The sequence below is a fragment of the Arvicanthis niloticus genome, chromosome 4 (genome assembly GCF_011762505.2).
Source record: "Arvicanthis niloticus isolate mArvNil1 chromosome 4, mArvNil1.pat.X, whole genome shotgun sequence".
NCBI lineage: Eukaryota > Metazoa > Chordata > Mammalia > Rodentia > Muridae > Arvicanthis > Arvicanthis niloticus.
Genome location: NC_047661.1, coordinates 119,001,880 through 119,029,304, shown reverse-complemented (window position 1 = coordinate 119,029,304; position 27,425 = coordinate 119,001,880). Strand labels below are relative to the sequence as shown.

The 27,425-nt window shown below is 42.5% G+C and overlaps 1 protein-coding gene across 6 annotated transcripts in view; it reads right to left on the bottom strand.

Moving 5' to 3' along the window:
• Positions 1–526: 526 nt before the first annotated feature.
• Kyat3 (kynurenine aminotransferase 3) overlaps positions 527–27,425 on the bottom strand; it is a 44,506-nt gene continuing 17,607 nt past the window's right edge. For 4 of the 6 annotated variants that reach the window (XM_034501476.2, XM_034501474.2, XM_076933326.1 and 1 more), the window contains 12 exons: positions 22,727–22,785; positions 21,410–21,554; positions 18,559–18,708; positions 16,981–17,067; positions 16,391–16,516; positions 16,179–16,299; positions 14,004–14,080; positions 12,508–12,597; positions 9,225–9,411; positions 6,352–6,425; positions 5,943–6,029; positions 527–713 (listed from right to left, as the gene is read on the bottom strand). In XM_034501476.2, coding sequence (XP_034357367.1) covers positions 651–713; positions 5,943–6,029; positions 6,352–6,425; positions 9,225–9,411; positions 12,508–12,597; positions 14,004–14,080; positions 16,179–16,299; positions 16,391–16,516; positions 16,981–17,067; positions 18,559–18,708; positions 21,410–21,554; positions 22,727–22,782 — 1,263 coding nt within the window. In that variant the 5' untranslated portion in view covers positions 22,783–22,785 and the 3' untranslated portion in view covers positions 527–650. The remainder of the gene's footprint in view (positions 714–5,942; positions 6,030–6,351; positions 6,426–9,224; positions 9,412–12,507; positions 12,598–14,003; positions 14,081–16,178; positions 16,300–16,390; positions 16,517–16,980; positions 17,068–18,558; positions 18,709–21,409; positions 21,555–22,726; positions 22,786–27,425) is intronic. The other 2 variants (XM_076933328.1, XM_076933329.1) reach the window with 1 other exon arrangement.

Genomic DNA, 27,425 nt, shown 5'->3' with positions numbered 1-27,425 from the left:
ACCTTGAAGCCACCCCAAATCACAGCAGCCCTTGGAAGAGAAAAACAAAGCCAGGAGCAAAGTTCAGTGTCCCAGGGAGGGAGCTATAGGCACCATCACAGCTGGCTGGTGCCTAGCAGGGCAGAGAGGTGAAACTGGTCAACATCGTGTGTTTGTGGCTTGCCAGGCTTCACACAGAATGAGCCAGTAACTTCACTGACGAGCCCCAGATGAATATATGTCGGTTTTGCTTCTTTCTTTCATGTATTGAGAGAGAGTCTCATGTAACCCAGGATGACCCCCAGCTTCCTACATCACTGAGGATGACTTTGAACCTTCCCCCACTTACCAAGTGTTGGGCTTGCAAGCCATGCTACACCTGGAGCAGTAATTACGATTTCTTTTTCCACTCATGAGAAAATACAACATGGAGAAGTTGACACTGACAGTCTCAAAATTACAGTGGAAGTTGCCTTAATACACTCCAAATGAATAAAACCAGAATGTACTGGACACTGTTAGGAATGTACTGGACAAAGTTAGGAACTTTGGAGACAATGGAAATGTTTATTTAAGTCTTCGTCCTGAAACGTTTCTTTTTAGTGCCCACCAGGTGGCAGCACTGAGTAGCAAGTGCTTGCAAGCCGATGGAACCCTGGTACCTGCACAAGTCAAGACTTCTGGCTGTTCCATGCCCTGAAGATTTCTTCAGCAGCATCCAGTGTGCTGTCTTTCTAGAAATAAATAATTGTATCATTACATACCACCATAAATTCAAGATATTGCAATATTTAAACAAGCTGGGAGCTTGTGGCATACACACCTACCTTCAGAAAAACCTATTGAAGATATAAACTAGCAATACCCACAAATATAAGAGAATGTCTAGTCTTCGGTGAAGAAGCAAGGTCAAAGTAAAATCACAAATGTGGAGACTAAAAGGGGAGGGGTGGGAAGGCGGCTCAGTGGTTAAGGGTAGTACTGTTCCTGCAGAGAAATCATGTTCCCAGCACCCCAGGGAAAAGGAGTGCTCACAAAACTTCCTAAAACTCCAGCTCCAGGAAATCTGATGACCTCTCCTGTTGTGTGTGTGTGTGTGTGTGTGTGTGTGTGTGTGTGTGTGTGTGCGCGCGCGCGCGCTCACACGCGCACCTGTCACTGGGAAGTACCTGCCATGAGAGTGGGAGCCCAGAAGTGAGATCAGAGAATGCCTAGCATGGGGCATAGGCTGAGAGGAAAGCACCTCTGAGGTAGAATAGCAGAACATGACAGTACGAGGTGTTGGGTGACAACAGTGACCACATGGGGACAGTGGCAGCAGCTGGGCTCAAAATGTCAAAATATTTTGGTAGGGTCATCCACAGAGAGATTTTGGTGTGTGTGTGTGTGTGTGTGTGTGTGTGTGTATGTGTGTGTGTGTAAGAGAGAGAAAGGGGCAGGAGATTAGCCAGAGATCAATCACATATAGAGGTGTTAAGTAATTAAATAATGGAAACCAGGTTTCACCCTTGAAGAAGGGAGTTACAAACATAGAAAAGGCAAAAAAAATTTACAATTAACCGCATGGTAATTTTCAATAAATTTGGAGACAAATACAGCTGTAAATATGCATGCAATCAATCCTGTCTACCCAAGGGTTCTACTTCTCAGCCACCCGATGATTGAAAATGTGCGAGAGAAGAAATTACATCTGTATGGAGCATGCACATATTTCCCTTTCTTGTTATGATTCAGAAACAATACGCCATAATGTCTGTTTGAGTGGTGCTACATTGTATTAGGCTATAAATAACCTAGAGATGACTTAAGGTATACAGAAGGATGTGCATACATTATAGACAAATAGTATGCCATTTATATAAGGCACTTGAATATCTTGGGGGGGGTTGTAAATACAGATTTGTGGGGGAATGCAATGAATCACCCCTTGATGCAGAGGTATGACTGACATATGATGGTGCATGTATCTGAGCGCATTTATATGTTCTCTACCTCTGCTGGAAGGGCCTAGAAACAGCAACACACAACAGCAATGAACACTCTCAATATCTAGATCTTGATTTAGGACCAGAGAGATGCCCCAGTGATCAAGAGCATTTGTCCTCAATGAAGACCTAGGTTGAGTCTTAAGCAACTACACTGTAGCTCATAACTATTTGTAACTCTACTTCCAGGAGATATGATGCCCCACACACAGTGCACAGACATACATGCAGGCAGAATGCCTGCACACGCAAAAGACAATAAAACCCTCAAACATCACCCTGCCCCTACCCCCACCCACAAAGCAAAGGAACCAGACTTATTGGGAATGGCTGGTTATGGACTGAAAAATGATCCTGTGTAGAAAGTCAAGAAAATGTCCCAAAATGCTGGTGACACATCAAAAGAAACAGAAGCTAGTTTAAAGAGACCCATAATGGCCCAATTCTGGTGAGACTTAACTATAAAATAGGTGACAATGATAAATTAGAACTCATCAAATAAAACAGAAAAAAAAAAAGTTAACTGTAGCAATCCTACCACAGTGACAGGTCAAACCGGAGAGACTTTCCTTATAGTAATTGGTTGGGGATATTTCTCTGTGTGCCCTGGCTGTATGGCCCAAGTTGGGTCTCAAACCCAGCCTGCCTCTGCCTGGGATTAAAGGCACACACCACCCCCTCTGGGCCTGGCTGCTGAATTTTACAGCGTGTCAAGGCAGTGAATGTTAAAAGTGAGGACCTCTCTAACATGACAACTAAATGCAAAACATAGTTCTGGCCCTGACGACAGACTGAGTGACCTGATTCAGGCCAGCGCCTAAGCTTGCTTGTTCTGAAGTTTTTACAGGGACAATTAGTGAGACTCAGACAGAGGCTGAGTTATAGATGGGACGATGATTTGTCAGCACCCATGGTGGTGGTCTATGGTTTTGGAATGTCCTTGTTGGTGGGAAGCACACAACGAAATATTTGGGGAATGATGGGTTATCATTAGTGGTTAAGTAAATACTCTGGCATGGTTTTTTAGAAATTATAAAAACATGTCGTTTATAGTTCAAGTATTTAAATTTTTCCGGGACAGGGTCTTTTGTGTGTACCCATATGGGCGTGAAATGTGCTGTCAGTGTGAATTTGTGTGAGGTGTGTGTGGAAATCAGAGGACAACCTTGAATATTGGTTTAAACTTCATCTTCATCTGAGATGGGGTCTCATGGTTGTGTTGTGAATGCCAGGACTGTCTCTCTGCCTCTCATTTTCCTGAAGGATTGTAAGCCTGTGGAACTGGACCAGCTTCACGTGGGTACTGGAATCCCAACTCGGGTTCTCCAAGTGCCTTTACCACTGAGCCATCTTCCCAGCCCTTCAATGTTGTTTTTAGGTCAGCCAGCCTCCCACATGCTTCCTCCCACACACTTCCTCAGCCTGTCTTTCCTTGTCCAGAGGCAGCCCTGGGATCTTTTATTCTAGAGCCTTCACGAGCCATTACAAGCATTTAGCTAATGGAAACAGCTATACAATTATTTGAAGTTCTATTTCTATTTTTTTCCCGGAGACTATACATACTTCATTTTTCTTCTACATACACGATTTTCTCTTTAATGTTGTAAAATTCTGTATTCTTCTCCACATTCTTTTACTTACTTTCCTCACACCTGATGTGCTTAGAGAAGTACTTGGTATCCTTTAGCATTTCCAGTGTTACCATAATTCCAATATGTTTATTCTCCCTTCAATTTCTCACCTGCTCTCCTATAGCTCCCATTTCATCTTCCTGCACCACCACACCCTCATGTTCCTAAACTTTAAAAATCTCGACCTCACTGTACTTTGTTAAGCAGTTAGAACTTCAAATGTCACAGTCTGTAACTCTTCCACGGTAATACTCTGAAGGTTGTTTCGTTCCTGGGTCTTTCCTTTGCCGTATGATGTCTTTTGAGGATGTGTATCTCATTCATTTATGGTTGTGAACGGTTTCTGACTGAATGCCTCTCTGTAAGTTCCCCCTGCCGGTGCACACACTGCTCCTATTGATCTGAGCAGGCGCTCTTAACCACTAAGCCATCTTTCCAGCTCTGTGAATGTACAGATATTTATCAAGGAGGAACTGGGCAGTGCTTGAAGACAGCAGAAAGTCTCTCTTGTTCATCAAAAGTTCAACGCGCCTTTAATGTAGGAGCTAGCCAACTGAGACCTAATTACACAGCCTAACTGAGGACCTTTCCCCCAAACTGCTTCAACCCAACTTTTGGCAACACTGCTGGATCCATGAGGAAACCCACAGCCCAAACACAATCTCCTTCCCATCCAGCTTTAGGGCATTTACAGGACTGCAGACCCGTGCCGGCTTCCCTCTCTGCCAGAATATCAAAATCCCTGCTGCTCTTGGTGCCCGGATCTGTTCTTTGAGACACAGAGCCTTTCTAGGCATCTTCTGTTCCCCAACCGTTCCCTTTATGCTACTTGGCAACCCCCTCTACATGCTGCGGGTGATTTGTGAAATCATTTTACAGCTCTCCTGAGTTATTTCCAAGAAGAGAAACGGGTAGGGCCATGTTTACTGGCCTAAAACAGAACTGTGTGTTTGTTTATTGTTTTTTTTTTTTTGTTTTGTTTTGTTTTTTTTTTTTTTAAAGATAGGGTTTCTCTATGTAGCTCTGGCTGTCTTTGAACTTGCTTTGTAGACCAGGCCAGCATGCCCAGCTAAAACTGAAGTCTTTCCCTTCTATTAATTATGTTTGTATTTTCAGTAGTATGTTTATAAAGATGGCCTATGGTGGCTCCATTGATTTTTTTTTATTATTATTATTTTATGATGACAGAGATTCTTTTAAGATATTTGGGGCTGGGGCGCTGGTGATACACAGGATCATAATCTCTACTAATGCCAGGCTGTGTGCAGCAAGGAGCCTCAGGATTCAAGGGTAAATGGCTGCTACCCCGGCTGCTCTGCACCGTCAAAGCTACACTGTTCAGTGGTGTGGTCACGGTGAACGCATTTCAACATACAGTATTTTTTTTTTTTTTACAATGTTTTCATTGTAAGTGGAGAAATACTTGGATTTGGACTCTATAAAGCTCTGCTTTAATAACCTTACTTTTTCTTTTTTAAAATTTATGTTTTTACATTCCAATTGTTGTCCCCTTTTCTTTTACATGTTAGTCAGTCGAACACTCACATTGCTCTGTTGTAAATACTTATATTCTATTCTTTGGTAAGTTGTCCATAATTTGTTAGTAGGTTATCTCAAAAAGTAAAAAAAAAAAAAAAAAATACTATTTGTGTTAAATAACCTATAGCTTAGTGTTTTCAGTAACCATAGCATGCATGTGGGATCTATGTATATATGGTATGTGCATATTTTGCATGTGTGTGGGTGCATGTGTGTGTGTGTGTGTGTGTGTATGTCTGTGGAGGCCTGAAATGGACATTGGATGTCTTCCTTGATCACTCATGTTTACATATTAAAGCAGGGTCTCTCATGAAATTCAGAGCTCACCAACTATGGGCTGGCTAGTCTAGCAGCCAGCTTAGCCTGGGAACCCTTCGTCTGTCTCCTGGGTGGGATTGATTACAGGCCTCTGCCCTGCCTATCTGGCTTTTATGCTGGGTCTGGGAATCTGAACCCTGGTCGTCCTGCTCACTTGGCCAGTGCTGTATCTACTGAGCCACTCCCCAGCCCAGGGATCAAAGACAGTGGCTCCCAACACCTGGAGACTGAGGCAGGACTGTTATGAGTCTGAGGATAGCCTAGGCTACAGAGAAAGACCCTGTCTCAAGACCACAAGTAAATAAATGAACTAAGAAAACCAGCCAACAGAAGGCTGAGTACTGACTTACCGTCAGCCTCATGGCAGCAAGTCAAATTTTAAACGTGTCACTTAGCTTATCGTTTTTAGAAATAGAAAAAAAAAAAGCTGCTTTGCAAACCGGAATAAAAGGTCGTATAAATGCACACTTGTGGGACTACAGAAACTTACTTTAATAAAGCAAAACCGCACCAACTTCTCAAAGTGTGGTTTAGACTGGGAGTCGCAGAACGCGGAAACAGGAATGGCTGACAGTTTCTGAAAAACACACAAGGTGATGCAATGGGAAAACCCTACACATTCCAAATGACACTTAGGGCCCAGACCTTAGAAATATACCCACTGATGGTCATAGTAATTTTTAAAAGGGAAAAGTATTTTGAAAATCCCTCAGAAAGTCCTAAGTGGACTATCTGAATGAAAGCGAGAATTAGAACAGTTTGAGGCTAGCCTGGTGGTCTACCTAGCAAGTTTCAGGCATGCCAAGACTACATAGTGAGACTGTCTCAACAAAACGAAGCTAAACTGACTATAAAAGCGCTAACTCGAAAGGAGCGTCAGCGAGGTCAGTAAACACTACCTTATTTTTCGTCATCCACTTCACAAACTTATAGTCGTAGGGCTCATCGCTCTGCACGTCAGAGAGATCAGCACCTATAACCACAGGAAAAGGTGGGTGAGGGAAGGGCTGGATCTGAGACCACAAAGGCTTCACGGAAGCCTGCCAAGGTTCACATTCTCTCCTGACTCACACAGGTTTAACCTCGAACTCTCCAGAAGTTATTCATACACCATATTGGAATCTCACACCATGTGATGAAGTTGACTGGCCACCCGACTTTTGGGTGCTGGCAACTGAACTCTGGTCCTCTGCAAGAACAATATGTGCTCTTAAACACTGAGCCATCTCACTTCCCCAGACCCCTGCCTGCCTTTATTCTTATGCTACCAACAGATGGAATTTAAATTTTTATTGATAGGAAAGAGGAGACTCAAATTCTAATATAGGGAATGATTCATACACAGTAAATTACATTTTGTTCATGTGAGAACTTGAGATGTTAATATTTTCCCCATATCATAAAGAAGGGATATTTCCCCATCTCCACAATAGCAGAAAAGGTTTTCCATCCAAATCCTCCTGGCTCCTGCTAAACCATACTATATTTAGATCTGAGACACAAGCTAGTTCTGAGTGCAGGATGGACTGACTTGGGCAACATGGAAAGGGTGCTTAGTGCAATAAGCCAGGCCTACCACTAGTCCTGTGATGGTTAAGGGATGATCCTTCTTTAGAGTTCACTGTCTGGGGATAACTGGATCAAGGAGTGTTATTTCACAGGCACCCACCTATCTTCTCTTAATAAATAAATTCAAGTGGAAAATCTTACAGATTTGCAATTGAAAGGCTCCCTGGTGGGAAGAAACTGGAAGTAGGTTGAGAGCCACAGGGTATCTCATTCTTAACTAAGAGAGGGAAGCCAGGGAGGCCATCCTAGGGAGGGAAGTTCAGCTCCAGGATAAGGGTGTGTTCTGGGAAAGGCACACCCAGGGGAGTGTGAAGGCCTCCCCTGCAGCCTCATCAAGGTGGGGCCAGGGTCCTGGTGAGAGACTTCCAGCCTCAGCTACCTGAAAATCTAGTTTCTCGGCTCTCTGAAACCTGTGATAATGAAAAGAATTATTAATGCTTGTTTACTACATGGATATATAGATCAGGAAGCCCCTCCCATTCTCAGGAGCTCACCTCACTTTCTCTTAATAAATCTATGTTCATGCTGCCATGAAAAAGTTAACATACAACCACTTGTTTTTCACATAAAATTGAATTTTCTTTTATTCCTTCTAGGTTTCTAAATTTGAGCATAAATGAGAAACTGCATATAATGTTATTACAGTCTAAAAATTGAAAACTATATTAGGGTAGTCATAATTTACCAATACAGCATGCTTGAAGGTTTACCACTAATAATATTTTTAAAATATTAAAGAAATATACATTTCATGCAAAACTGTTGGAACACGGCCAAAGGAATGACACATGGCAAACAGTGCTTTGGGGAACTATGTGAAAGATTCCAGGAAAAGGACTGAGGAGAGGACCTTTTACCTTGTTCCCTGGATTGTTCCTGGACATGATCTCATGAGTCCTGTGACTAACATTTACATTAAATTTATAAGACATGTTCATTCTTGTTAGATGTCAGAACACAGCTACAGAACCCACTCTGGTGACAGGGCATTCTGAGTGCTGTTTCCTTGTACCCTGAGTCTGGATCTGGCCTTCTGTCTTGCTTTCATGGTTTTCCTGATATAATCTATAGTGCATGCCAAGCAGTTGTGTTTACATTGGTCTGTCCTGAGAAAGTTCTGGAAAAGGGCTGCTCTGTTAATATTTAGAACGTGCTTACTGATGTTTATTTACATGTTTTTCTGAACTCAAATACCCTTCCTGGAATCAATGCTTTCTTTGTTACATTCGTGTTTAAAAGCACACTGAAACTGGCATAAGGCTGTCTACAGCATCGGACTGGAGTCTGCTTCAGTCTTTAAGATTCTCAAATCCCAGGTCTCACAGACAGATACGCATAGGTTGGCAAAGGTCAACAAGTTTAATGTAAAACATCATTATGTTTCCAATCCAAAAATTTGTTGGTGGCAAGTCAGGATTATATCATCACTTTCCGATAACATCCGTAAGAGGGTTGGCAAGATGGCTCAGGGGGTCAAGGCAAGTTTGATGATCAGAGTTCAACCCCCAGATCCCAGATGGTAGAAGGAGAGAAATGATTTCTTCTCAAAAGTTGTCCTCTGACCTCTGTACCTGAGCCTCCTCTGACCACCCCAAACCCCAATGGAAAATAAATAAACCCATGGTTTTGGAGAAAGAACTGTAAAGATTCCAGCTACATGACAGTCAGGAATTATTTAAGGTTTTCTGAGCCTTCCTGTCTTCAAAGATGGCACTAACATGCTCTCTTGAAGAGGGTATTTGAGTGCTTGGCCCTCTTAAAAAGAGGCTTTCATTTCTGTAGCTTTGAAAACAGAAGGTACTTCCTTACAGCTTCACAACTTCTAGAAACTTCTGTTTTCCTACCAAAAGCATTTAGAAAAGTTAACAAAAAAAGAAAACAGAAAACCTTCAAGTGAACTATTTTATGAATAGTTTACTGTTTCATGTTCAGAAGTTTTCACTGCACTCTGGCATACAATGACAACAGTCTGTAACAGAACACCTAGAACAGCACTGACCTGACAACTGTTTATCAGCAGCGAAAATTCAGGTAAAAGTTCTGAAAGGAAAGTGAATTGTTGGAAGTGTTGGCATTGTGAAAAACATTCTCTTTTAGAGATGAGATGCAGTTTTGGCTTTGACCCCCTTTCCCCATACCTCTCTGCTGTCGTTTCAAACATAAGTGTCTGTAACTCCGAAATAAATAGAGACGTTTCACAAACCTAATGAAGACACATCAGCAATGATGAAGTAACCCCCGTCAGGAACAATGGGTTTCAGGCCAACACTGGTAAGTAAACGGACCATCCGATCTCTCTTTACTTCTAATTCCTTTGGCAGAGAATTAAAGTAACACTCTGGGTCATCCATGCGCTTGATATCGATCCAAAAAGCCTCGGCCAAGGCTGCCTGCATGTTAAGAAAGGATGTCAGTTATGGCTTAATTTACTGGTAGAATAAATAAAGATCATCATACTAAGATTTGTGTCAAGAGGTCACTCAGTAAATTACAGCCAGCTTCCTGTGGACTACTCACCTCCATAGGTTAATGGAAGAAGGAGTTCTTTGTGTAAACGTTTGACTCTAATATGACAGAGGAAGACATGAAAATCCCAACTGAAAAAGAGGTGTTATGTAAAGATGGAGTACTTGGTAACAAAAAGACATGAAGCGTTTTCTACTGAGGCAAGCTGTGGCCCAGTTTGCTAAGTCTCAGTCTAAGAATGGTCAGACAGGTGAAGAGTGAGTCAGTCTTTCCTGTTACCGAGGACGAAGGCACAGGAGGAAATTAAACCTGTCTTGCTATATAGACAAACAAACCCAAGTTCCTCATTCCTCAAAAGAAATGCTGAAACCCTTCTAAGCCCAAGAAGTAAATGTATCTAGAGATAAGTCTCTGGGACCTATGGCAACTCCTCCAGCAGTGGTGACAAAGAAGAGAATGTGACCAAAGAAAACCAGCTTGTAAAAAGGAAAGGACTTAGTGTTCATGTTCCCTTCATTCCATTTGGTGAATTCTTGGTCTAGTAGACATTACTCCTGATGAGTTTGCTTTTGTAGGGTGATTAGACCCAGGAGACTGGAGGCCCCAGGAATGGTACCAAGACCACTTCCATCATGAGAAAACAACGAAAAAGAGATACTTATGAGGTAGCAGGCCCTATCTGACATGGCTTCTGGCAGGGTTAGGATCTAAATCTTTCCAGCCTTCAGAACCATGAGAAATAAACCCTTTCCTGTCTTTCTTTCAAGATTAATTAATTAATTTACTTATTTATTTTATGTGTATGAGCGCTCTATCTGCATGTACACTTGCATGCCAGAAGAGGGTATCATGGAGTTGCTGGGAATTGAACTCAGGACCTCTGGAAGAGAAGCCAGTGCTCTTAACCATTGAGCCATCATTCTAACCCATAAATTCCCTTTCTGTATTAGCTACCCAGTCTCTAGTACTTTGTTACAACAATTTTTTTACAGACTAAGTCAATAAGGATCAGGCATGTGACTGAGATTTATGGCAGGTCTGGATGATAAAACCAGAGGGTGAGATGCTTGGCAGTGTGCCTGATGGCTTCCGGTATTGGGGACAGAACGGTTAGCAATGTAGGCACAGCCCTGGCTTTCAGAATTGGTGCATAATGACGGGTAGGTGAGGAGGTGAGATGGTAAGGCCAGGAAAGAAAATCTGTTATGTATGACAGAGCTGTAGCAAAAGACAGCATGACAAGGTGGAAGGGGTTGAAACCTCACAGAAGGCTTTGTGGCAGGAGAGTTTAGCCACGAGACAGAATCCTTTAACACTAGGAAATCAGCATCCAGTTTCCAAACACAGCCGTCTGAGGGCATTTTTTTTTTTTTTTCTGAAATGCAGAATAAGATGCTTCAGGAGATGCTATAGAATTTCAGCTGTACCTTTCTGAGCAATTTGTTCATTCACTACAAAAGTCCTTGACCTGGAAAATCCAAAGCACAAAGACACAAACGCTTGTGCTAAGTGTACCCGGATTCCTTCTTTTTCCCAAGCACGTTTGCGCTGCCCAGTGGCGGGCACCACTGACTTAATCTTCCAACTACATCCAGGGCCCCATCAGCTTGGTTCAGTCTACTGATATTTCTCTCCTCTAACTCCTCTCTTACCTGCTCTCTCGATGAAGCCCTAGACTCCTTTAGATAACATACATTCAAAACTGCCATGGCTTCCCACCTCCCATGGTAGCTGTGCTGTCTACCATTGGGTTGCACGTTTATTCTGTCACAGGACTCTTCTCTAGTTTAGCCAGCACTCAGATGTTGTCTTGGACTAGCCCAATATGACATCATGTCCCCTCCAACCTGGGTCATTACATCTTCCTTCCTTCCAACCTTCTCTTTGCATCTGTCAAGTCTAACACAATATCATTTAATGGTATCTCTCTTACTTATGTCTCTCGACTCGGTATTAAGCTATGTGAATACAGTGGCTTTTTGTCTGTAAAATCTCGAATCTCCAGTAGATCGTAGTTGAATAAGTGAATGTCTTTATTTTGAGGCGATAAAATAAAATGAACATAAAATATAATAAAGCAAACCTTCAGAACTAGCCTTTATCACAGTCAGGAGAATCACTAAAAATAATGGAAATTTTTCCTTTTAGGTAGACAGACAACTTGGATGAGAAACACTCAATCAGGTTAATGTAGCCAATATTTTTACTTTTGTGTGCTTTCCTGGCCTCCTAAAAGTAGAATACTGGTTTAGTTTATTTGGGGGTATTCAGAGAAGGATGATAAATAGATCTGTTTCTAGAAATGTATGCAAAAAGAGCAACAGCCTAACAAAGCCATACATTAAGGACCAGAGACAGTGGTACTCGCCTGTGCTCCCACAGCTCGGGAGGTTAAGGCAGGACACTGTGCTAGAGGAACCTGGGAGGAAGGGTCTGCTGTCTACTTCCTGTCAGCCAGTTCTACCCACACGGGCGGCAGTGATTTCTTCTGCATCACCTTAGGAAGTGGCCTACTTCTCTTACACAAAATATAGTATAAATTAGAATAAATACATACTGCCATGTATTTTGCTTTTTTTAAAATAATCTCACAATATGTTCTGGAAACCTTCCTGAAGAGTTACACTGTTTGCTCTCTGTCTGCTTTCCACGGGGCCTTGGTATGTTGTCCAGCCATGTTTTAAACTTTCTGTGTGGCTCGGACTAGCCTTGAACTCGTCATCCCCCTGACAGACCTCAAGAGCTGAGATGACAGGCATTCATCACCTCACACAGGGACTTTTTCTTTTCCTTTAAATAGTTATTGCAGCACAAAGAATGACCATCTGAGTTGTCTGTCTCTGAAAATACACTATCCTGTGTGGTAAGAGGGAGCTTTTTAAATGTGAGATAAAATTATGCAGCTTAAGTAGGGATTATCCAAAGGCTACACGTCTGCTCCAAAATTCCCAAAGTGTATTAGAAGGATTTGCTCATGAAGAGGCTATCCAATTCCCGCATGCGTAAAGGCTAACACCTACCTGTAAAGGGGTTGCACAAGTGTAAAAACTGTTTTGCTGAACAGTCTGTAAATGTTTTATCAGGTGACCAGGGCCAATGCTCCAGCCGAGCTGGGAAGGGAAGACACAAAAGCAGATTTCAAATAGTAATCTAAGGACATATATCATGTCTAAGAGAGTCATTAGTGTAAATGACAAATACAGGCGATTCAGAAATGTCCCCAGGAGGAAAGTGGGGTAGTGCTTGTTGTTATGAGGTCCCCAGTTCTACCCTCACCCCTCAGCCTGCCTTCTGAAGGTAAACACAACCTGGGATCACTGTGAGCCCCTCCCCTTGCTCATGTTCCACTTCTGATACTCAGGAGGAAGAAAACCCGGCAGTTACACTTGCTTGAAGTCCAGGCACAAGTGTCTCTGCATGGCAGCTCAGACAACTTCTCCACAAGTGAGGCACACAGATCTTTAATTCTCGGCCTCCCTGTGTCTCAGTCCCAGGTAGTATCGTTAAGGCTTGAGGAGAACTGAATTTTAACTGGGGGGATTATTTGTTGTTTTATGAGATGGTATCTCCTATAGCCCAGGCTAGTCTTGAACTCACAAGATAGCTGAAGATGACCCTGGGTTCCTGATTTTCTTGCCTCCACTCCCAAGGGCTCAGGATTATGGCTTTGGCCACCACACCTGGATGAATTCGACAGTTCAGTGGTTGGTGCATGGGGGCTGAAGGTGGGCTACCTGCCCTGGCTTCAGTTTATTAGCAGTGTGATTTCAGACAAGACAGTAAAAATTCCTGGGAATTAGTTGTTTTATAATCTGCAAAATAGGGATAATAACCATGCCCACTTTATACTGTGCTTATAAGAATGAAAAGAAAAATTGGCATGCATAAAAACAGTCAGTATTTGGGCCACAGTTAAAACCAGAGTATTGGTCAGTCTTATTTTCTCTTTTCATATGTAAATATTCTTTGTAAAGAAAATGTATTATTAGTTGGTCAGTTATAAAGAATAAAAATTGCTTGATTCTTCTTTCTTTTAAGAAATTCCTTAGTCTCAAAAAGGATGAAACGTGGGTAGATGATAGGGTTCAGAGGGTAAAAACTTGCTTGCTACCAAGCCTGAGGACCCAAGTTCAATCTCATGGATCCACTCATTGGAAAGAAAGATCTGACTCCTACACATTGCCCTCTGACCCCCCCCCCCCCCCACCCCACGGCACACATCCCCTGCTCCCAAATAAATACATGTAATTGAAGCTAAAAGGTTTAAGATCAACATGAGAGTTGAGCAAACCAGTAAATACAGAAGGGATCATAAATATAAAACCCCATGTATATTATATATACATTTAAAATGCAAAATGTTCACAGAAATTAAAGCATCGGCCTGTTTATTAAGCACATGATTTTTCTGCAGGGTACCGGGGACTGAGCTTAAACTTGGACAGGATCCAAGGCTGTCACATGCAAACTACGTGCTCTACCATCGACCCCAGCCCAGCTGCGCCCCATCACTTACCTTCCAGCCGGTCACACTGAATGTCTTGCCAGCACTTCCTATTGTTATTGTTCTCTCCCACATACCTGGAAGAGTGGCTTAAAAGAAAAGAAAATAAGGTAAGTGGCTATCTATCTCCTTTCCAATTAGTTTTTTTTTTTAATCAAATAATAATCTAAAAACACAATGCAGATAACATGAACTCAATAAAAACATAGTATCATTAGTTTCAGCATTGTTTTTTTTAGATAATTCAAGTTTAAGCTCATATGTAGCTAAAAATGTTGTAGTGCATTTCAGTGTTGGATCAATATGCAGATAGGTACAACACTTTCATCACTTTGTCTATCTATCTATCTATCTATCTATCTATCTATGCATCTATCTATCTATCTATCTATCTTCTATCTGCCTATCTATCTATCTATCTATCTATCTATGTATCTATCTATCTATCTATCTATCTTCTATCTGCCTATCTATCTATCTATCTATCTATCTATCTATCTATCTATCTAATTTGGGAGGTGGGTGGGAGGGTTACCTGTGCCACTGCACATGTGTGGGTGTCAGAAGGACAAGTGTTGGGAGCTTGTTTCGCTTGTTTCTACCATGTGGCCCTGGGGATAAGACTGAGGTCACCTCAGGGTTAGCCACAAGTGCCTTTATCTGCAGAACCATCTAGTCTACTCAGATTTACAGTTCTATATGAACTGTTTCTGAGGTGGCAGTGGTACCAGCAGGACAGCTCAGGGGTCAGATGTCACTGAAGCTGTGGCACTCAGTGCCTGGCGCTAGTCACGGCTGCAACATTAAGCAGCTAATTTTTCTGGACAGTGCTGGGGATTGAACCTGGAACCTCTCACATGCTAGGCATGTGTTCTACCACTGAGCTGCAGTCCTAAGGGCTGGATTTGGACGTGACTATTGTGAGCACTCCTTTCTAGGTCTGTTTCCCCACACTCTCGAGAGTGATGGTTCCTGATGTCCAGCCTCACTGGGAGCATTTAAGGAAATCAGACCTACAAATGTCTGTAATCTATGTTTGCTTTGCCTACAATGTTATTGAGATAAAAAAATTCTATACTGTACCATGTAGCCATTTAAAGTGTGCAGTCTACTGTACAAGCATCACTGCCTTTAATTTTGGAACTGTTTTTTTTTTTTTCCAACCAGAGCTGAGTCACCAAGCCTGTTGACTGATATCTTCCAAGGTCACTCATTCATGGTTGCCCTTCAAATCCCTGTTAGTAGCTACCAGAGAGCAGGGGAAACAAGGTAGGAGCATGGGCTAGGAACCAGGCACCCAGGGGACAGCCATGGCAGTGTGCTGAGGGATGGGGTGGGGCCAGGCAGGGGGTGATAGTCAATGGTGGAAGAGCCAGGGAACCAGGGATGACTTGGCTGTGATTCAGAACACCACATCCACTTAGGCGGGCAGAGCGGGGACAAGGTAATATACAGAATTTTGAAAAGACACCTTAGGTTTTTCCTCTGCATGATTTTTTGTAAGCCATTGTCAGTAGCTGCCACTTATCTGATCTTGAAAATTACACATCACTTAACAAGAGGATTTAGTAAGTGAATATTAATCACCAAGTTAAAAGAAAACCCTCAAATGCATTTGCTGTGACAGCTTTGTTACAGAGATATGAATATAACTGGGATTTAAAACTATTATGTTATGCATGTGGTGCTTTGCTTGACTGTGTATCTGTGCACCAAAGTGCTACAGTTGAGAGCTTGGGCCACCCCAGATAATACTGCAGGATTTGGGTGAGATAGCCCAGTAGCAATGGCAGAATCCCACTGAGGACAGAATAGCAGTAGCTTGCCATTCTACAATTCCTTGATGCTGTTTGGCAACTCGTTCAGCACAGACAAACATGAACCTCTTCATGAAAAGTTCTGTGCCAGGGTCTACCCACTGAGGAACAGCAGGATTCTTGTTAAGAAGCCAAAGACAGGCTAAAGATCTGCTCTGCTGCTGTCCTGGCTTCGTAATGTGATCTCAAGTCCTTTTCTTCACTTGAACCTGGTTCCCTTAAGCACGATCCACTTAAGTCCTTCCTGTAAGTGCTCGCACAGATACCCATCATAGAGACGATTTTAAAGCTGGCCTGGGATCCTTTCCATCAGTTTGTTCCACTCGTGACCAAACACATTCAGACTTGAGACTCCTGTCATAATCAGTACCTATTTTTATGTGCTTCTGTCCAGTATAGACAAGCCATTCATAAACCTCATCACTGATGCACAGAGTGTTGTGCTTGATGCACAGGTCAGCAATAACTTGCAGCTCCTCTCTGGTATATACCTACACACGTTAAAGGAAAGGGTACAGCCAATTACTCTACATGTGAGACAACAGCGACTCCCAGCCTGTGGAAGCAGACAGGCCCGCTCACCTTGCCAATGGGGTTGTGTGGAGTATTTAATATAATGGCTTTCGTTTTGGAACTGAATTTACTTTCCAGTTCTTGAGGGTCGAATGTCCAGTCAGAGCTAGTCCACTTCATCCTGTCAGTACGTTTCTAGGCATGAAGAATAAAATGTGATTCGAACTAATTAATTCATGTTTACCGTCTTACAAACCTAATAAAGGAAAAAAGATTTAAGACAGACCTGACCAAGGTAACTGAATAAATGATTAACAAAGAACACACACACACACACACACACACACACACACACACACACACACACACACACACACACAAATAATTAGGCTCTAACCCAATCTCGGGAACCCAGAGGACCCAGGCTGTATGAACACACCGGTTAAAAGAAACAATGAACCGGTCAGCAAAACAGCTACTGCTGTTTCCCACAAGCCGGCTGTAACTATGGGCAACGGGTGACACTCTATGACTGGAGAGTCTATGAGTCACCTTAGTTACTGTAGTTGTTATTTTCAAAAGACTTAGATATGTCTTCCGTGACAAAGTAATTGGTATTTTATGACATTCCTCAAGCCCATAGATGACAGGGGACTTACAGATCTCAGAGGAATAAACACGGGCACTGCTCCAGCCATTCTCACCATGGGTTCGTAACAGTCGTAAAAGGGCACCATAATTATCACCTGAGATAAAAGCAAATAAGGACACAGGATATCAGCCAGCAATTCTTCTCGTGAGGCACTGTGCTCATGACAGAATGTAGCAACGGAAAGACAGGTCTGGTTTTTGTGGAACTAATGCCTTAGTGCAGAAGACCCTGGAGATAAATAGAGGCAGCAGGGAGTCAAAGCTGATGTTCTTGTCCTTTCAGAAAACCTACAGATGGACTTAGAGTGAGGACATTCCAAACTGTCACGTATTACAGGTGCACACACAGATTTATCTGGGGCCTAGACTTCTCATCATGTTCTCAAACAGATGTTCTAACCCAAAACCAGTAAGAGTTTTTTTTTTTTTTTGTTTTGTTTTTTTTAATTTCAAGTTACAAACTAAAAGGTAGGATGTATTTGATATATCAGACAGTGATAGAAGCCAGATTTTAGGAATGACTGCAATACTTTCTAGAATGGAGTGCTAATTTAAAAAACAGTGTCTTGAGAGTAAGCATGTGGATGTGGGGACAGAGTGGATGCTGTTCTTATGTGATGCCCACAGCAGACCGCCCAGGCGTGTGGTATCTGGTACCTGCCTCTTTCCTAGTCATTGGATCAGACTTCTCATCTCTCATACTCTCCTCCAACCACCCTGGCTGCAGGTTCAGGAGGAGCAGCTGGTCTGATTGGCCCCATCACACCCCTGCCTGCAGACCTGAACTAGAATTTTTTTTTTTTTTTTTTTTTTTTGTCATTCGTTTCCTTTATTTCTCTGTGGTAGTTTGAGTAAGAATAGCTCCACAGGCCCCTCTGTTTAAAAGCTTGGTCCCCAGTTTGTGGAACTGTTTGGGAAGGATTAGGAGGTGTGGCTTTGCTGGAGGAGGTGTGTCAGTGGGGATTCAAAAATCCACACCATTCCACTTATCTCTCTGCCTCATGGTTGCTGTTTCAACATGAGTGCTCTCATCTACGGCTCCAACATCATGAGCGCTTGCCTGCCTGCTGCCATGCTCCAGGCTATGATGCTCTTGGTTGTTACCCTCGGAAACTGTAAGCAGGCTCCCAATTAAACCCTCCTTTGTACATTGCCTTGTTATGGTATTTGGCCAGAGAAATAGAAAAGAAGTAAGACAATATCCTTTTTCCATTCCTCGAAATAAGATCTTCTCTAGCCCTGACCTCCCAAGTCCCGGGACTGTAGGCATGTGCTCCCATACTTGTCTAGCTTTCTGCTTTTATACACTTGTGGAATACACCTATTTGTTGTGTCTATGCTCTTATGTGCACTGTGGCACACGCATGGGAGTCAGAGGACAACTTGTCAGCGTTGACTCTAATGACTCTAATGATGTTGACTCTAATATGGCAGTTTAACCCACCCTACATTTAAGGCTTGTTAGCGTCACTGCACCATCATCACATGACTGCAAAATGGATTGAAAGTGAAAAAGGCGCAAAGTGAGGAAACGTTTCCAACATGGGACAGAAGCACAGGGGACATGACAAGGCTCATACACTTACTTCATCTCCTGGGTCCACCAGTCCTTGGATGGAGTTAAAGAGAGATCCATATCCCCCAACCGTCACAAGGATTTCTTCATTTGGATCAATTTGATGTTGATAAATCTTCCCGTATAAGCAGGATAGAGCTTTCACGAGTGCTGGATGACCCTGTTGTATTAAAGATTCGGATAAAACAAAAACCCACCTTGAAATTATTATGAAAACTACTTCTTTGAAGTAATGTAACTATTTTTAAATTTGGGTTTAATATCTAGCATTATCCCTAAATGTGTATTTTTTTAAAAAAAAAAAACTATTTCATTTTACATGTATGTGTATTTTGCTGTGTGTGTGTGTGTGTGTGTATGTGTGTGTGTGTACCAAATGAGTGTAGTTAGTAGAGGCCAGACGAGAGTGTTGAATCCCTGGACCTGGCATCACATCACAGCATCACAGGCACATGTGAGCCACCGTATAGGTGCTGGGAATTGAACCCAGGTCAAGAGTATCAAGTGCTCTTAGTCACCGAGTCACTCCAGCCTCTAAATTCGCATCTACAAAGTGGCAATAAACTTAAAAAGCGTTTGCGTTTTGAGGGCTTCTCTGTGCATGGTTATGAAAACTCGCTGCTGACGAAGAGTGATCACAAAAGAGAAAGTTTGGGAACAGGGGATTTGCCCTGGGCTCAACTCATATTCTGAAATAAGCCATTCATATTTTATCTAACGTGTAATAATTGCACATATGTAAGGGGCCATGGTACTCACCACAAGACCATACAGTGTACAGATAAAATCAGTAATTAGCATTTTTCTTTAGCCTCTCTTGAAAGCTTCAAGCTTCTCTCTTCTATGATAGATCTCCAAATACATATAACAGGTTATTGTGAATTATAATCCCTGTCTGTGCTGCAGAAGATGAGAATTTCTCCTGCCGTCTCACTGGGTCTTGGTATCTGTTATTAATCTCCCTGTCTCTCTTCCCAGCTGTTCTTCCAAGCCTCTAGTAATTACTCTTCAACTCTCACCCACCTTTACACCTACATTTTACAGATTTTATGTAGGAGACAAAATATTAAGCATTTGTCCTTCTGTGTCTGCCTCAGTATTCCATTAACACGATGTTTGTCAGTTCTATTCACTTTGCTAAGGATGCCTGGTTTTCATCCTCTCCATGGCAGAATAAACTCCTGCAGAAGGTGCCATATTTTCTCCCATTCTTCTGTTAAGGATCAGTCACCTAGACTAACTCAGTATCTTCGCTACAGTGACCAGCACTTCAGTAAACATGGCTGAGGGTGTCTATGATATGCTGACCTCATTCCTTTTAGGTAAAAATACACACATTTCTATGTGTGTTGCTCCTTTAAATTTTTTTTACAGTTATTTATTGTGTGTTTTGGGAGAGGGGTATCCATGATTCATTGTACACCTGTGGATGTTAGAGAACTACTGGAGAATTGTTTCTCTTCTTCCACCATGTACATCCCAAGGATCAAACTCAGGTTTTCAGCCCTGCCTTCACCCACTGACCTAGTTTGCTGGCCCTGCTTGGACTTCCTTTTGTGATATATGCCCGGTAACATCAAGAGTATAGGAGAGATATTTTCCCTCTCTGTTCTTTGTTCTGCTTTGCTTTTAAAATAATAACCATCTGGACTGGGATGAGGTGATTTCTTGTGGCTTTATTGACATTTCTCTGATGATTAGTGCTAGTAAGCACATTTGTCTATTTTTGCTATTGTTATCTGATACCAATATCTTGACCTTTTTCCCTTATATTTTCTTCTACAACTTCCATAGTTTCAGGTCTGATATGGAGGCTTATGGACTGGTCAGTTAGTGAGTGTGATGGCTACTTGCATGCCAATTTGACACAAGCTTGAGTCATTTGGGAGAGGGAACCTCAAGAAAATGTCTGCTCCCATACCCAGATTGGCTGATCGACCAGCCCGTAGTGACTTTTCTTGATTGATTATTGATGTGGGAGGGCCCAGCTCACTATGGGCAGTGCTATCCCTGGGTGTTGGCTCTGGATGCTATAAGAAAGCAGGCTGGGCAAGCCATGAGGAGCAAGCCAGTAACCAGCACTCCTCTCTCCATAGCCTCTGCCTCAGCTCCTGCCTCCAGGTTCTTTCCTTGACTTCCTTTCCTGGCTCTCCTGGATGATAAACTACAAGCTGTAAGACAAAAATAAACCCTTTCCCCACGTTGCTTTTGGCTATCGTATTTTGCCCTAGCAATAGACATCTTAAACGAAGACAGTGAGACCACGAGACTCTCGTGACAGTCCTGGTTGGGTCAGTCTTGCTGTTTCCCTGTTCTCCCATCCCAATAGCAATGCTCTGTGTGGACTGCTTGGACTTTCATAGTTCAAAGTTCACCCTAATCTAAGAAATGTCTGGATACCTGGGCACTTCAGCACAGAGAGATAGGGTTAGAAAGGTTAAAGAGGAAGTGAGGATCTAGTTAGAGACAGAGTTCTTTAAGAAGCCAATGCTAAGGCTATACGAGTGTTAATGGGATAGCAAAGATGCTTTGATGTCCTGAGATCTCATTTTAGAACAGCAGTCAATGAACAGCCAAAATGGACTGTAAAATTCCTGGAAATTGGGGAAGGCTCATCCTAAGAGGTGAGGGCAAAGGGCTCCTAAGTTTCCAGGTTAAGACAGTTGATTCTAGAAAGTCAATTTCCTTTAAGGAAGAGGGGTTTGCAAGCATGCATGCATGCGTGTGTGTGTGTGTGTGTGTGTGCGCGTGCACAGACACACACACACACACACACACACACACACACACACACACACACACACACCACACTACACTAGCATGAAGTATCAGTGCATCCCACATGGCCCTGATAGACTCACAAAGCCCCTTGTGTATTGATTCATGTTATCAATAAATGCAGCCTTTGATAATTCTTCTTTTACATATGAAGGAGGGGATATATCTGGAAAGCCTTGTCCAAGATTCACAACAGAAGGATCCGCTGCCAACTTAGTAAATTCAACCCTGATTAAAAACAAAACAAACAAAACAACCACAAAGATTAGGAAATACTATATTTAGCTTCAATATCATATGTTCTCATCATAGAAGCAAAACCCAGTGAGTGCCCAAAAATATGTTACTACCCAAAAGGTGAGTTTATCTAGCAAATGATGATTGAACTAATAATCTCAGCTTCCTTAGAGATGTCAATTCAGGGACATTCATATTTCAGGGACATATCATACACACATATACATACCAATATATGGTTATATGTATGTATATGCAATCATATATACATGTATTCATGGGGGGGGAGCTATTACTAGTTTTTCTTGTTTTTGTGTTTTTTTGAGACAGAGTTTCATTGTGTAACAGAGCCCTGGCTGTCCTAGAACTTGTTTGTAGACTAGACTAGTCTTTTTTTTTTTTTTTTTTTTGGTTTTTCGAGACAGGGTTTCTCTGTATAGCCTTGGCTGTCCTGGAACTCACTTGGTAGAGCAGGCTGGCCTTGAACTCAGAAATCCGCCTGCCTCTGCCTCCCCCTCGAACTCAGAAATCCGCCTGCCTCTGCCTCCCCCTCGAACTCAGAAATCCGCCTGCCTCTGCCTCCCAAGTGCTGGGATTAAAGGCGTGCGCTACCACCGCCCGGCAGACTAGACTAGTCTTGAAGTCATAGAGATGGGCCTACCTTTGCCTCCTCAGTCCTGGGATTAAAGGCATATGCCATCATGCGATGTTTAATTTTTCTTATCAGCTGCTAAAAGGACAGCTAATAAGAAAAGACTAACTGGATATGTTGCATGGTCATAAACTATAATCCCTGTAATCCCCATAATCCCAGCACTGGGGAGCCTGAGGTGAGAGGATCAAGAGTTTGAGGCCATCCTGGGCTACATGAATAGCAAGGTCAAGAATAAAAAAGAAAAGGAAACTGTTTGTTGTAAATTTCACAAAAGCATCAGTCAAACCTCATTTTAGATTTTCTCTACTGTATATTCAGGGCTAGCCCAGAGGGTAACACATTTGCTAGATGAGTAAACCCGCATACGAATGGGTGGCTAGCTTCCTCCATTTAATTTTAACGGTGAATTAAACAAATGGCTTCTTTACTGAGCTGCAGGTGAAGTTAAGAATCCAACTTGAGCGCCTACAGGAAGCTTTACCACAAACCCTCTGTCTAAGACACTCACCACACATTGCGGTCCAAGCCTTCGATTCGTTTGGCGTTTTTGAATTTCAAAGCCATTTTCTGAAATATATATTGAAAGTTTCTTTTAAGAATTCAGTCAAACTTCAAAGAGGTCAGTAAACAATGGGCCACTCTCCCCTCTTCCTGTTACGCTGTAAACACTAGTGTGAGGGGAAGCTTTAGAACCCCATGCAGCGTGCTCCAGACGTGAGCAACCCATCTCTACTGCTTCTTAGAATACTTTCCTGTGTGGATCTCACGTCTTTCCAGTCTCAGCCAAGGACAAGACCATCCCAGCACGAAGAGCTAATTAATCTAAAGGCATGAAACACACTTGAGAGCTCAATAATAATATCAAAGGAAAAAGTTTCGAGAGAATCTTGAACCATGCTATGAAGGTTGTGTAATATATTATCCATCTAGAATTCCATCAGGAAGCTCCTCCTTTGGCCTACAGGAAGAACTCAATAAATGGTCTTAAAATTCTTAATAATGGGCTGCAGATGATGCTATGTGACATTGGGAAGCAATGCTTACGTGCCAGGCACTGTTCTGTGTGCTTTACATAGTTAATTTTGTTAACGTTCTTAGCAACCCTGTGTGGCATTGTGAATTCCACTTATTGAAATGACAAAGTGGAGGTACCATGAAGATGGAGATGGAAAAGACTTTTCACATCTGGTAAGTTCATAAAACCATATGAATCAGGCTCAGGCCAAGACCTGAGCCCATGATCTGTATCTACAGCACAAACTTACTGATCTTCTACAGTCTTTCACAGACTAAGGCTTTCTAAAAATATGGTCAGAAGTTGCTGCTAAAAATATAGTCATCATCCCCACCAGGTCTACTCACACCAGCAAGCAAGCTGAGCCTGTAGTAGGAAAATGCTAGAAGTTATAGTTATCATAGCACACATAATATTTCAGTACTTTTGATTCAAAGCTGCATTTTGACGCTTTCTCGGAAGTACTGAATTAGCTTTAAGTTCATTGTTAGCGGGCTGGTGAAAATAAGAAAAATAATTGACAGCATTTTTGCAAGGGATTCTATAATAGAATATTAAAGCAATTTTAATTCAATCTGGGAAAAAGATAATGATAATGGTTATTAAATAGACCATTGTTCTCATTCTATTTCCAATAACAATACCAAAGAAATAGCTTTCTTGGGCCCCTGTTGAAACTTCAGTGAAGGGAATCACAAGAAAATTCTCTGGAGGCTAACACGCTTCAAGAGCAGCATTTTGATGAAGCCCCACCTGAACATGATGCTACACTAGAGAATACGATTATAAAACTCAAAAGACACAGCAGGCCGGATTTTTAACAAAGGTCTTTCCCTCTTTCTGAAACAATGTTGAGAACATAATGATTCCCTCAGCAAGTGAACAGAGATGCAAAGCAGATTCATATATGAAGACGTCAGCAGGGGGATGGCTCAGTGGGTAAAGGCCACTGAGGTAGAAGCCCAAAGACCTGAGTTCAGATCCCAAGCCCCCGTGTAGAAGTTGGGCTCACACATAGCCTGTAATTCTGAGACTGGTTGGCAGAGATAGGGAGATCTCAGGGGCTGCCCCACGTCCCACAATCCACCTCAAACACTGAGCTTCAGACCAATTGATGAGAGACCATACCTAAAAATAAGCGAGAGAGCCCCCAAGGTAGATGATAACTAGCCAGCACTGACATTGGGCCTCCAGACTCCATTCATGGCCAATGCATGGCTCCCGCATGCACCGCTCCCCAACAAACAAAAAGAAAAAAAAAAAAAAAACAGTATGGAGTGCAGTCGACAACAAAGTCATAAAGTACAACTGTATTCCAAATTTATCTAGTTGAGGTCAAAGGCACATTTCGATTCACCTTTTTTATTCAAAGTCTGTGTCTACATCAGCCACTTGCCTTAGCTGCCCCTGCCTCCCTTCCATTATAGCTCCATGCCTCAAACATCCAACACTCTCAAATGATGCGCGTTCTCTTCACTCTGCATGTAACCTTTCCCCTGCCATGACCATCTTTCTATAACAGCATCCCGGCTTCACTATAGAGCAATCAAGGGTTCTCAACCTTCCTAGCACTGAGACCCATTGATAATGTAATGTAAATATCTGATATGCAGGATAACCGATATGTGACCCCTGTGAAAGGGTCATTTGACCCCAAGGGGTTGCAACCCACAGGTTGAGAACCGCCACTACAGACTTCCCCAAGAATCTCCCCTCTCTTCAATTCTGTGTTTTGAAAGAAGGTTGTGCCAGGCAGCACTGAGTTTTGAACATTCACAAATAGCAAGCATTTCTTTTGCCTGGAAAGCTTCCATTTCCCCGTTCTTGAGGGTGACACTGCTTCTGTTAAGGAGGCTGTGCTCCACTCGGTCACTTGTCCTCACTGAACAGCCCTGCCCCTGCGCTTGGCCAGCTCTTGTTCCATCTGCCACCTTTGATATTCAAGTTAGACTTCATTTCCTGCCCTCCCTACATCCAGGTCAAGCACAGTCTTCTCCAGTATTTCATTCATATCTTTGTTCGCTTGTATGCTCTTAGATTATGAAGACATTGTGCTCTGCTGTGTCAGCCAAGTTTCTCCAGAGAGTGAGAACCAATAGCAAGTGTGAGAGTTATCTCCAGGCCTTGGCCATGCAGCTGCAGGGCTGGGAAATCTTCGATGTGCAGAGCAGACGACAAGGAGAGAGCCTGGATCCCAGCTCCGGTCTGAGTTCTCGACTCTCACTTCCTAGGAGGGGCACTCAGTTTCTTTCTCCAAAGACACCAACGGAACAAAGCTCATTCATGTCAGGGCTGCTACTTAGCTTTCCTCAAAGCCCACCAATTACATTTTTACTTCATTTAAAACTATCTTCACAGGAGACCCACACTGGTGTTTGAACAGGTACTTGGGTACTTAGATATCTGTCAGCCAAGTCAAAACATCAGAGACTATGATACAGCTCTATGCCAGGCACACGGTGAGTTTTCAAGAAGACATAATGAATGAAAAAATTTATTCACATTACAGTGTCACTGAAGTTAAGTTAGACACTTGGGTCAATAAGCTTAATTTATGCTGTGGTAATAAAAGAGCCCAACATTCTCTCTCTCTCTCTCTCTCTCTCTCTCTCTCTCTCTCTCTCTCTCTGTATCTGTCTCTCTCTGTGTCTCTGTCTCTCTGTCTCTGTCTGTCTGTCTGTCTGTCTGTCTGTCTCTCTCTCTGTAGGTAAGAGAATAACTGGTCCTTGCTTTAGCTAAGACAGGACCCCTTGTTTGCCTCTGTGTACCCCTTGCTAGCTTCTAAGTTTCTGGGGCAATTCTCCTGTCTCAGTCTCCCATGGACCTAAATGAGGGCTGGGATGCATGCATGCTATCATGTGTGGGTTTTGGGTTTGGAGTGCATGTCTTCACACTTGTACAACAGATGCCTTAATCCTAATCTTTCTATGTGGGGAGCCGACAGAAGGTGGCTATCATCCTTGCAGCCATCTCGAGCCATATACCCTGATAAGAGACTTGTTTTCAACAGCCTACAACAGCTGAGCACACTCTGATAACATCTTGTTTTATATACCCAGGATTTTCCCTTGGGTGTGTGAGACTTAAAGGCGTGACTTAAAGATGTGACTTAAAGGCATGGCTTAAGAAATGAGACTTATAAAAAGCAAGAGGCAGACAGAAGAAAGGACTTGGAAAGAGAGAAGAACAGAGACTAAGAATAAATGGGACTGAATAACACTCTGGTCTCCATTCTTCGTGTCTGCCCTCACTCTCTCTCTTGCTGAACCCTGACCCGTGGACCGGAGTAGCAGTACCAGCCGGGACAATTTAGCCCCCAAGCTTAGAGCAGTGCAGGCTCTAACAATTTTGGCCCATAAGCTTTTGGCAGTGCAGGTTCCAACATTTGGCAGCGAGGTCCTCGGCACTCTGGCACCCAAGCGTGGGGCAGAGTGGTCTGGGACATTTCTAGCCCCAATACAGTAATTAATAGCATAAGATTATAACAGTTTTCCTTTTGCTTACATTACATATGCAAAGCTACTGCTTTGCTGTGTCGCTGTCATCCTGAGACAAAGTCCAGCTTCTACCAAGAACACTACCTACTTTAAAAAAAATAAAGATCTTAGAGGTCCCTGCTTGAATATTTATACATAGTGCTTCCTTTTATACATTTTGGTCAAAGTTATTTCATGGCTGACCCATGAGCCGGGTTATGCAACCGTCTACCAGGGGAAGCAGCAAGTACTTTCAGAAACAACTAAATAAAGGCAGGATCAGACAGGTCACTAATATGGGTTGAATTTGATGCCTCTCAATTACATAGGTTGAGGCCCTAACTCTCAATACTCAGAGTTTGGTTATAGAAATAGGGTCCTTGGGGACTGGAGACATGGCTCAGTAGCTATGAGCACTGGATGTCCTTCTTGAAGATGTGACTTAATCCTAGCACCCACATGGAAGATTTTGTCTGTAACTCCAGTTCCAGAGATCTGACATCCTCTTCTGGGTTGTATCAATACATGTGTTGCATAGACATACATGCAGAGGAAACACTCAGATACAAAAATAAATAAATAAATAAATAAATAAATAAATAAATAAATAAATAAAAATAAAGATGCAACTGTCTAAAAAAAAAAAAAGAAAGAAAAAAGAAACAGGCTCTGCTCCCATGAAGACACCATATCCCGAGACATCCTAGAGGAGCAAC